The sequence below is a fragment of the Epinephelus lanceolatus genome, chromosome 23 (genome assembly GCF_041903045.1).
Source record: "Epinephelus lanceolatus isolate andai-2023 chromosome 23, ASM4190304v1, whole genome shotgun sequence".
Classification (NCBI taxonomy): domain Eukaryota; kingdom Metazoa; phylum Chordata; class Actinopteri; order Perciformes; family Serranidae; genus Epinephelus; species Epinephelus lanceolatus.
In genome coordinates, this window is record NC_135756.1 from 14,295,593 (window position 1) to 14,307,302 (window position 11,710).

At 44.0% G+C, this 11,710-nt stretch overlaps 1 protein-coding gene across 1 annotated transcript in view; it reads right to left on the bottom strand.

Moving 5' to 3' along the window:
• The window catches only part of sema3aa (sema domain, immunoglobulin domain (Ig), short basic domain, secreted, (semaphorin) 3Aa), a 55,223-nt gene extending 44,573 nt beyond the window's left edge, over positions 1-10,650 (bottom strand). The window contains exon 1 of the mRNA XM_033614845.2: positions 9,887-10,650. Coding sequence (XP_033470736.1) covers positions 9,887-9,992 — 106 coding nt within the window. The 5' untranslated portion in view covers positions 9,993-10,650. The remainder of the gene's footprint in view (positions 1-9,886) is intronic.
• Between the last annotated feature and the right edge of the window lie 1,060 nt (positions 10,651-11,710).

Consider the following 11,710-nt stretch of genomic DNA (forward strand, 5'->3'; position numbering starts at 1 on the left):
CCTCAAAAGTTCACCTCCTCGCTCTCAGTCGCTCCCTCCCTTTTTTTTTCTCTCTTTCTAAGCACAGAAGCAGGTGTGGGTTGGTTTCCATGGTGACCATCTGTACAACACAACCTGGACCCGTTGGATTTCTCATTCAGGTGCAGGTGAGTGACAGCGCTGACGGGAAATGTGCTGCCTCACACACATGGTGCCGTGAACTCTGCGATTAAGAGGAGCTTGCGTGTGTGTGTGTGTGTGTTTTAATCGCAGAGAACGGTGTGCATAAATAAAGTGTGTGCTGACTGCAATGAATATGTGAGAAGTTTGCTGTTGGAGCCATACTGAAATTACTTTTCAGAAAGAATGAGTGTATTTTTTTTTTCGGTTTTGTTAAACACTGTTTCAGCTAAAATAGAAATTTTCAACCAAAGTGACTCACAGCCATAATTCATAGTCGAGTACTGTTTCTTATGGGGCATTTTAATACCAAATTATGTCTCGTGAATGTGACTCACAGTGTGTTCAACCATAGGATATGTATCAGCAGGACTAACAAGGAAAACGTGACCACATCCCAAACCACAAGAATCTATATGAGTAGTCTTAGCAAGTGTTGAATTTCAGCGTACAGCACCATTCGTCTCTCTAAAACCCGAACGCCGGACTTCCTCGTCACCGCACGGCATCGAGGGAGAAAGACAGAAAGCGAGGAGGAACACAAGAGCACAGTACACTAGAGGAGTGGACAGGAGAGGAAAAGCAGAGAGAGCAACATAATGAATGACACAGGGATAATGAAAGCAAACTGAGGCAGAAACATGAGCGCAGAATTTATAAAAAAAAAAAAAAAAAAGAGCACACATAACAAAAGCGGTTGAATATGGAACCATTTCATTAGTGTGTGTGTCTCCTCCTGTCATTGGACGGCTGGACCACATAGAGCGGTTTTCCACCAGCGCTGTGACCACAGACGGCTCGAGGCCTGGCCATGCCGGCCGCAGAAAGCCCACTCGCACACCACTAAATGCTCACTGTATAACCAGGCTGCTCAGCCTCTCTGGTTCTTATTACTCTTAAGGAAAACACACACAGACACACACTTGCAAATATGCACTTTTGTATGCAAACGCAGTCAACGATACAAACTTGTTTAAATATACAAATAGGCAAAATGTGCCATGTGCATCAGCTCACACACGCACACAAACACACAAATCCCTCCGCTGCAAAGCTGTGCAGACAGCGAGGGAGATAGGGCTATTGTGAGGCAGTTTGATGGATGGACTTTGAGAGGGACCAGGCTGTGGTTAGGGTGGTCATGTCTGGAGCCATTGCCTGTTAGTGCAGCCTGTCAGCTGTGCCGTGTAGCTGAATGTCAGCTCTGCCATTTTATTAGAAATTAATGAGGCAGGGCTACAGATCTGAATGTGTCCCAGGCAAACTGTGACAGCAAACACGTTGATGCGTCAGGAACACAAATCCACAGGCACAGATGTGCATTTCAGCTCTGCACACCATTATTTAAGGTGTAACAAAATGAGGTCTCATGTCATAAATGAGTGTTTGCATTTCATGAAATGCATTTGCGGTGGAAAATAATAATCGACAAAAACAAAAGTACTAAAATAATAAAAATTCATAATTAGGGCTGGGCAATATATATATTTTATACTGATATCTAGTTTGACATCTAATATTTGAATATATATATAATATGATTTTCCTACGATAACTACAGGTGTCCCCCAGGGTTCCATACTGGGGCCCATATTGTTCTCTCTTTTTTTTTTAAATTATTCGAGATTGATGATTCACATTTTTCTACTATGCAACTTGGCAACGGAATGATTTGCAAAATGATCTAAAATTAATAAACATTTACAACCATTAATGAATTGAAGCGCATCATAAAGAATGTGGTGATGGAAGCGTGTGGATGTTTTTCTTGAGAGACCATTGTGTTTAATAGCTGTTTCTCTGTTTTATTGTTAATTTTTGTATATAATTTTCTATATTTTGTGTTTAAATATGTTGCTACCTTGACCAGGTCTCTCTTGTAAAAGACATTTTAAATTTCAATAGGTCTTCCTGATAAAATACAGGTGGATAAAATAAAATATTGCAATACAAGACTAAATCTCATCTTAGATTTTGGATATTGTGATATTGTAAGTGTTGTCTTTTCCATGTTTAAAAGGCTGCATTAGAGAAAGTGATGTAATTTTTTAAACTTCAATCACCTTCTATAATTTGCCTTTACCCACTTTATCATTATATCTACATTACTAGGGCTGCCCCCCCAATAGTCGACCAAACTTTAGTTGACCAGAAAGGTCATTAGTTGGCAAGATTTTATTGGTCGCTTAGTTGTGGTTAAAAAAAAAAGGCCCTAAATGATAACTATTGGTCGACTAGGAAAATTCTTGGTCGAGGGCAGCCCTAGCTAATCCCACTGTGTAAAAGCAGCAATAGTTCACCCCAAGACATATATTTTGGGTCAAAAATATCCTGATATTTGATTTTCTCTGTATCTTCCGGCTCTAGTCAAGATTTATCTTTGTCATTTCCCAATGCGGTAATGTAAACTGAGTAAAAGTGTTTCCAAAATCTTCCTCATTATGTCTCATGCTGGTTCTGGTATGTATGGCAGGAAGAGATAAATAACAAGTCCAAGGGAAAAAAAGGAAAAAGTGATTCCACTGCAAATTGAGTCTTAAATTAATGAGATTTCAAGGGACTAGAGTCTGTAAATTTTGTCAATCACTGCACATCCTCGGTACTTCAAACCTACTTTCTCTACTTATTAAACATTCTTCCCCCTTCCCTTTCTTCATCTGTGCATCCGTCTGTTGTCTATCAGTCCTTCAGTGTGTCTTTCCGCAGAGATGTCCCCCTCATTTGTAACACGACTCTGTTCAGATTGAATGGTGCAACCCTTTCTCCATCTGACTGACAAGACTTAGCAGGTGGCAGGACCCATTCATACCCGTGGTTCAGCAATCTGCACCGCTCTGTAACCCAAGCCTACATCCCAAACACAGATGCAAAGGCGCGGGGTATTTTTCCCGCATGCATGTCCATACAGCGCTTATGTACACACAGACGAAAATGTACACTGAGCGCACACAATTTGGTGTGTGCACGCTCGTTAATCTTTCAGCAAAGCACTGACACTACATGCTATTGTGGGCCAAAGAGCACACATCCAGGCTGTTTCTGATAATCGTTTCGGTTTGAATAAAAATTTCTGGAGAAAAGAGCGCTGTAATTATGGGGACATTTTATGAACGCTGGGGAAATGCACGGCATTCCAACACACTCACCAACTCGGAAAGCAAACTACAGACACATGCAATCGAAAAGGTCGTAAAACTCGCAGATTATTGCAGCCCATTCTGCAACACGGGGTAATCATAACATACTCCAATCGCTCCGCCCGCCTTCCATTATTAGTTTAAATAACTTACAATAAGATACAGCATGAAACAATCTACGATAACAACAAACACAACACTCTCCCTGTGGTGTAAAACTTCAACGAAAACAAGCCGGAGGGTTTTCTGTGACTTGATGAATGGCTTTTTGTTTTGCAAGTGCGCTGTGTCATTGCACAATTATCCGCGGGGCAATGAGTGTCAACAAAAATACACGCTTACACACACTTAATTACACCATCTTTCAACTTGTGGACTTGTGGTCAGGTGTGTGAGTCAGGGTGAGGAAATGTCACATATTCGGATGTAACATGGGGGCACAGTTGAAAAGCGAAGCCACTGCAAAACATTGGTTTGTAGTGTTGGAATGTGGCCGTGTGGGAGCAAAGCTGAGGGCAGTTCAGTGTGTGTGTGTGTGTGTGTGCAAATAGAGTTGAAAAGAAGGATAGCCAAAAGATATGTATCAACTGAGCTGCAATCAAAGAGACAGGAAAAGGAGACCAGCATAAAAAAAAATGACAAACACACACACAGAGACACACACAGCCTACTTAAAGATTGTACTTAGGGTCTGCGGTGTTGTGGTTCCCTGAGAAGCGACTGAGCCGCAGGAGAGGAGGGAGGAGGGGGTAGAAAGGAAGAAAAGAGCGATGAGAAGGAGGGAGAGAGAGCGATGGAGGCAGACATCTACAAAGTTGGCGCGTTGGGAGAACACCTTATAATTATCTACATCCGCTCTGTCAGCCCGAGCCCGCAGAATGGACAGATACAAGAAAGAAAACGGAGAGCGAGCGAGAGAGAGATTCTCATTCACATATAAAAGAATGAATAAAGATCCACTGATAAACCAACACACATGCAAACACCCACAAACAGTCCATATTTTTATAGGCAGGCACGCCCACACACAAACACACACACACACACGGACGCGCTCACACAGACGGGCTTATTATGGGGCTGAGTCCAGACTGCGTTGAGTGCGGTTCCACACCAAGTGTCTATTTTGAAGGGGTTGTAAGCCAATTCCAGATTCCCTGTCTCTTTCTCAGTCTCGCTCCGTCTTTGCTCCTCAGTTCCGCCCATCGAGCCAGCGTGGGGCGGCCGCGATGGCATTAAGAGGTCATACAGTAGGCTCCATAATTACCCGCGCCGAGTGTAATTATCAGGTTGTTTGACGAGACCTTTTAAGTGTTAAAGTGCTGCTCGCTGGCGTCTTTTTTTAAGGGATCACAATAGGGTCAAGTTCTGCAGTTTCATCGATCTACTCTCGTACTGTGTTTGTATTCACCGTGTGCTGTATGTGCATTGATTGACCTTTAGGGGTCAGTGTTCCCCCTGATGGCTGCTTACAGTATGAGAGGGTGTTCAGGAATGTGACTGTGTGCAGGTATGCATTGATCCATGGGAGCATGGCATTGTTTCACCCTTGTAATTTGTATGGTTGTGGAGCAGCAGCACCGAATAGCTTCAGTTGTGCAGCATTAAAGGTCCAGTGTGTAGGATGTAGGGGCTTTGATTGGTCATTAGTTAATGACCAATGGAAAATAAGAGTCATTGTGTTTTCGTTACCTTAGAATGAGTTGTTTATATCTACACGGAGAGCGGTTCCTCTTCCATGGAGTACGTCCTGTTACCTGCTCTATATAGGGCCATTTACATTTCCTGTCAGCCTCTGTAGTTCTCCTACATGGTTAGCACTCAGGATAAGTTTCAGTTCTGCAATCTCACCACTAGATGCCACTAAATCCCACGCACTAGACCTTTAAAGCACCATAGTTTTAGATCAGTCATTGTCAAACTTTTTTCAGTAATGTTCTACCTTTTTTAGCCGAGTAACTCTTGACTAGCGCAAAACATTTTTGGTGGAAACACACAACTGCTTCAGAAAACGTTGACAAAATTTCGTGTGTTGCAGCAGCTGAAACACTGAACACTGAAAACAGGAATATGAAACATTAAATATGGTTTTATCAAAACTTACATTTACATTTTTTAATTAAGTGTAATTATTTAAAGAGTTATGCATGACATTTTTTAAAGGTCCAGTGTGTTGGATTTAGGGGGATATTTGGCAGGGATGGAATATAATATGATGAGTACATTTTCTTTAGTGTATGATTATCTGAAAATAAAAATTGCTGAGTTTTTGCTACCTTAAAATTAGCCATATACATCTATGGAGGTTGCCGATCCTAGTCCACAAAGTCTGCTATGTTGCACCACCATGTTTCTACAGTAGTCCAGAACGGACAAACCAAACACTGGCTCTAGATAGGGCCATTCATGTTGTCATGTTGGCCATTGTAGTAGCCAAACAGCATCAGAAAAACACCAACATGAAACTGCTTTATTCAGTGTTTCACCCTTTTTAATCAACTGGTCCATTTGTGTTGGAGAGGAAGACACCTCTATGGATAACTCAGTTTCTAAGAACACTGAAGAAATTCTAACCGGGAGCTCAGGTTTGGCACATGGGACAATTTTTCAGCTGGTTGCAATCTACAGTCCTCACCACTAGATGCCACTGAATCCTACACACTGTTCCTTTAATCTAACATTTAAAAAAATCTCATGTACGCCCAGAAGTACTCTGGAGTACCCCTAGGTACCCCTAGTACCCCTAGAAACACTGTTTAAGATGATGACACAATATGTTTTGCTTTGCTGGTAAATTCTGGGTAATAATGACTCACTTTCAGTAGAAATTCTGGTTGCCATTTTTTAATATTACAACACAACGCTGGTTTATATCAGTCATAAAAAGCTATAACTGTACTTAATGAATTCACAAAGGCTTGACTATGGTGATATGTTTGAGTGTAGTATAAGGGAGTTGTGCAATAGGTGGAAGGCCCTGAATACTGTTTACTGATTTACCTTTACTTTATTGTTTTTATAGGCTCTTATTACTTATATTTGCACTGAGGAGGCTGCATTCAGTTTCGTCGTACATGTACAATGACAATAGGGATATTCTAGTCAGCCTTTGATGACATGATATTTGTATGTCTATCATCTTTGCTAAGCATGCTTATTTTAACTTGGACTTGAGTTTCACCTTCTTCTTTCTCTTTCTCCGGTCAAGGTAAGGAAAGTGTGAGGTATTCTCGTCTTAAAGAGAAGAGAAAATCATTAACTCCTGTGATCATGGTTCTGTCCCCATGAAGCCAGATCCTTTCAGCTGAGAGAGATGTCTAACTGACCCCACTGGGAAATCATTTACTCTGCACTTGCTGCGCCAGCCGTCCCATGAGAGGTAATTTTATCTACCTGCCTCCATTTCTCAGTCCTTCTACCTCTCAAACTGCTCACTCTGCAGTCGCTCGCCTGTCCTTCCCAGCAGAAGACGATCAGTCCCTGGAGGCGTGTCATCAACGCTCATTTGAGAGTGATTTCATGGGACCCTGCTCGCACGCTCGCTGCTGATTTGACTGCCCCATATCACAGGCCCTCCTGGTTCTTGCCACTCAGGCTCTCTTTCACTCTGTGCTCGTGTGATCGTCCCACTCAAGGGCCCGGCGTACTCTTTTGCTCGGCGCTTGTTTGACTGTCCTTCCCAGGAGGATTCCTCCTTGTCGTTTATTTGACTTAATTACTATGCCGCCTTCGTGGAAGGAGAGGGGATGAGTGGCACTTCGCTTAACGACCAGGCCTCCGTTCCCTCTGCGTCGTCTACTGTATGTCTGCCAGCTTTTCCTTCATTAAAAGCAAGTCTCCTCCCCTCCGCCGTCACCCCCGCCATGCCTCCATCCCCCCTTTTCCTCCCACCACCCGCCACAGTGTGGGTGTCAACCGAGAATCTTCCCCCGACAGGCATCAAGAGGGCCATCAAACACCTGTGGGCCCGAGCACTGACACACAAAGACTGTGGCACGTGATACACTCTGATGTCTTTACACACACAATGACACGCACAACAGCAGAACCCAACAGCAGTTTGCAATCACACACAATTACAGAAGATTCAACAGCACAATAAAAGATACCGATTTGTGAGCTCATGCGTACGTGCGCGGCCACACGCACAAAACCAGGTGTCTAATTATGTGGGCGCATGCCAGACCTGACACATTTTTTGCTTCGCTAAAACACACGCAAACCGACACACTGAGACACTGCTCGCAGTCTAAGGGGAGGAAATCGCAGGAGAGGGTGTTGAGTCCTCACACCAAGACGTGGCAAGAACATTCACACACGCACATACACATAAACAAAAGGCTTTGATGTACTTTTAGCAAAAATAATATCCACTAAAGGACATCTGTCATGACAGGAGACTCTTCCTCCCCGCAGACCTGCTCTCTGGGTCTGACGATGCACACCCATCACTCGTACAGTGAGTCAGTGCAGACTTTGATGCTTGATGACATATCTCTTGTCTAGTATTGTTGTCAGCAACATGTTCGCTTGTCAGACTGAACAGCGAAGAAGATCACAAAAGGGGGCAGGAGGGAACTATATTCGCATTCTTGAAACAGATGGCTGTGTAAAGGAGGGATGACATTTTCCCATCATGCCTAGAGGCTTTGCTTCGTGTGAACTGACATGATGGAGCCCAGGGGATGCATGACTCGCAGCAGGTAAGTTCAGCTCTGATTCTTTCCAGATTCACTGTGTTCACTTGGTCAATGCATGTCATCGCCTTTTAAAGTCCTCGATCGTGATGTGCCAGCGAGTCCAAACACCAAGGCGTAGGTTATATTTCAACGTTGGAGGGGGGCACATATGAAAGAAGGGGGTAGTTCGCCAGAAAATTTTGAGCATCAGAAGTTCTGGTGAATTTTTATCCACCAATTTGAGCCTTTTCTGCATCAGTTTATGGTGTAAATGTCTTTAATTTTGTCAAAATTTAAAGTCCGTTGCCACTTTTATGTTTCTAATCAGGGGGGTCCTGCGCCCCATGCGAAATCTACACTTATGTCAACCATAGCGTCATCAGGACACCGTCAAACAAAAAAAAAAAAAAAAAAAAAAAGAAAGAAAGCTTATTAAATGTTAAAATACAAAAGTCACATGCTTTTTTATCCGAACAATCGGCGTACACACTTAGAAGTTGAAAGGTTGATGAAGGAAAATATACTATACCAAAATTATAACTTGCACTCCATCTAAAGAATAAAGCATGTCATATAGCAGGCCTCTAAACATAAGTTATACCAAACGTCTCGGCTAAAGATAGAAAACGAATTAGAGTGACAAACATCACATTGGCCCCCTTCAAGACTGAAATTTTCCCTCGACGAAGATTGAAATTATCCGAGGAACCAAAGCTTTTGGGTGACACACGAGGGGGGATGCTGCTGAACGATGGCAAATCAGCACGTTCATAAATTTTCAGAGGGCATGTTTTATGAGAGAAACGGGGACTAAAATAAAGAATCGAGAGACCACACTCCCAGCCATATACTTTCGGTCATGTTTTAGGACAAAGAACCACAATAGCCTCCCTCGCTGACATTAAAACGCACAAAAAAAAAAACCTTCCCCAAAATATGCCAAAAATGTTGCCAGTTATTTCTAGCTGAGATGAAAAGTCTGCTATTACAAAGAGCCTGATTTAGTGTGGGGTGTGAGAGAGGAGACGAGACAGAGAGAGAGAGAGAGAGGGAGAGAGAGAGAGGGAGGAGGAGGAGGAGGAGGAGAGGAAGAACCGGCGCTCCGCAGTCTCCCCTCAAAATAACACAGAAGGAGAGAGAATAACATGTTTGCTCGTATACGTCAAAAACTTACACGTGCACGATATAAAAAGACACGCGAAACTCCCTCTCGTTCTCTCCCTCTAACCTCCTCCTGCAAATGCATTATTGTATACGTGCACGTTAAATTGACGTGCATGTATAGTTTTTCCGTTGAAATAAAACTCTACAACTGTTGGATCCATTTAGGATACAGTACAGAGACGCAGAGAAGTCGTGAAACCTGCACGGCCCCTTAAAGAAAGGCTCTGTGTCATGACCAAAGCAGAGTTTTTGGGACAGAAGCCATTAAAACAGAGGCTCCACTGCCTGTTCGGAGCACTTAACAGGGCTGTACAGTACTAGCAGAAGGGGACAGCACAAGGGGAAAATTGGTACAGGGGCCAATATATACATTTAACTCCAGGCAAGAGCCCTTCCTCAGCATATGGAACCAATCTAACTATTTGTAAGAAGAATAGTGAATTCTGAGAGACAGGCAGAGCGAGTGAGGAGGAAGGAGTGAGTTAATGGGAGAGGGGAAGGTTAAGCAGGGAGTTAGATGTGCTGACCAAGAGGGAGAAAGAGTGAATGAGAGACACACAGAGGCAGAAATAGATTCACAGAAATAGAAGAGAAAAAAGGGATACTCAACGTGAGGAAGAATGGATGAAAGGAAGAGCATGAAAGAGCGCCCCACGGGCAAGAAAACAGACCAGACAAGCTGCGTTAAAAGCACCAGCGACCACCACTATATCCTGGAGTCAGGGGAGAACGGAGAATGAGGCTTACCCTTGTATGACAGCTTTAGCCTGGGTACGTTGTGCTTGGGCTCTACACCTCTTCCCGGCTGCACCGCCCCACACAGCAGCACTACAATCCCAAACAGGTAATCCATGGTGCTGGAGTGCTGCTGGCTGGCCTCCAGACCAGGGGGCACTCACACCCCCGACCAGTGCCCAAAGATGAGTGTCTCCCACTGGGGGTCCGCCGAGCCTGGAGAGTCCCTCCACGCGAGTCCTTAAAGTGGAGGTTCCAGGGGAGAGAAGGAGGTAGAAAAATCCTGGTTGTGCTCCCCAGCTCAGAGAGCAGACTGTGGGGGGACTTCTGTAGTGTGAAGTGGGTGGAGGGGGGTGCCGCTCACATGGCTCCCCGTGTGGAGGTCCAGGCAATATAGTCCCCTTGGCTTATCTGTTCTTCCTCCCCAGGTGAAGGCTCAGCAAGGCTTGAGATGAGAGGTAGAGCCTGTGTGAAGGTAAATCAGATCACTTATCCACAATAGTGAGGCTATCCTTTCCTGGAGATTTTTTTTTTTATCTCTTTCTGTCTTCTGGCTTCTTCTCTTTGAGCAGACACTCACAGCAACCCTCTAATCCTTGTGTGCGGCTCCACCAGACTGCGAGGGAGAGAGAGAAGGAGAGAGGGAGAGAGGGAGCTACACCATCCACGGGAAGAGAGGGGAGGGGAGGGAGAGCAGCTGAGCCAGAGAGAAGGGGAGTGCTGGTGAGAGAGACAGAGCGGGGGGCGGGATGACTGGAGAGCGGCGATGAAACCAGTACACTGGATAAAAAGTGGAGTGGATGGTTGGGTTTTTATGGTGTGGCCTCTTCTGCACTTGTTTCTTTTTTATTAGTCATCAGTTCTCCATTTCCTTTATGCTAATATCTCTTACACCAGACCTCTTCCTGTGGAAAACCACAAATGAGGCATTTGCTGGGTTTATTGCTCCTGTCAGCTGATTCACAGGTCACCTGTACGTCCTCAGGCAAAGGTCAGACAAAAGCAGAGGTGGGACCGAGTCATTGTTTTGCAAGTAAGCCCTTGCACTCAAGTGTAAAGACTCTTTCGAGTGACATCCCAAGTCAAGACAGTCAGATTTGGAGTCAAGTCCTAGGTCAAGACTGACAACTCCCAAGTTAAGTCGATCAATTCGTCAGTTCAAGAACATAAAATTGTAACAAAATAAGTGATGTAATTTTACAGTTTGCCTTCAAATATTCATAAAAAACTATATATGTAGCCTCAAGTGTCACGTAAGTTTACATGACCAAAGGTTTAAGACAATATGGCTTGATGAAACCGACTCCTGTGCACGCACAGCAAAAGAGAAGAGGGAGAGACGCTGTGCTGCTGCCGGAGGAGCCGCTGACTTGAGTTCCCTCTGAGCGGTAACTCGCTAAGAGTCTCAGAAGTCCGGGGCTGTTCATAAAACACTCAAGACGCCACAGTTTATTTCACACTACTGAAGCTGCTCCTCTTTTTGGAACCACTGCAGAGTTGGTAATAATTTCCCTTTCAGCCATGTTTGTTGTTGCCGTGGGTAACAGTATGAAGCCATTGTCAACAAGTCGAAATATAGCCAGTATCATGATATGAATTTTTCACATATTAAAAATTGTACCCGTATTATCATGAACAAGATGATACGGCACATCCCTAGTCCCAAGTCCTAAACTTCGGGTGGCAAACAAGTCATAATGTGCTCTTTACGAAATGTAGTGCCATTTTCAACAAGGAAGTCATAACGTTAGCCCAGCTTAGCCCAATAACTCTGTTAATCGTTCTGTGTGCAGCCTCACACGTTGAACAAAGCTAGAAGTTGTTGCTTCTCGGCCT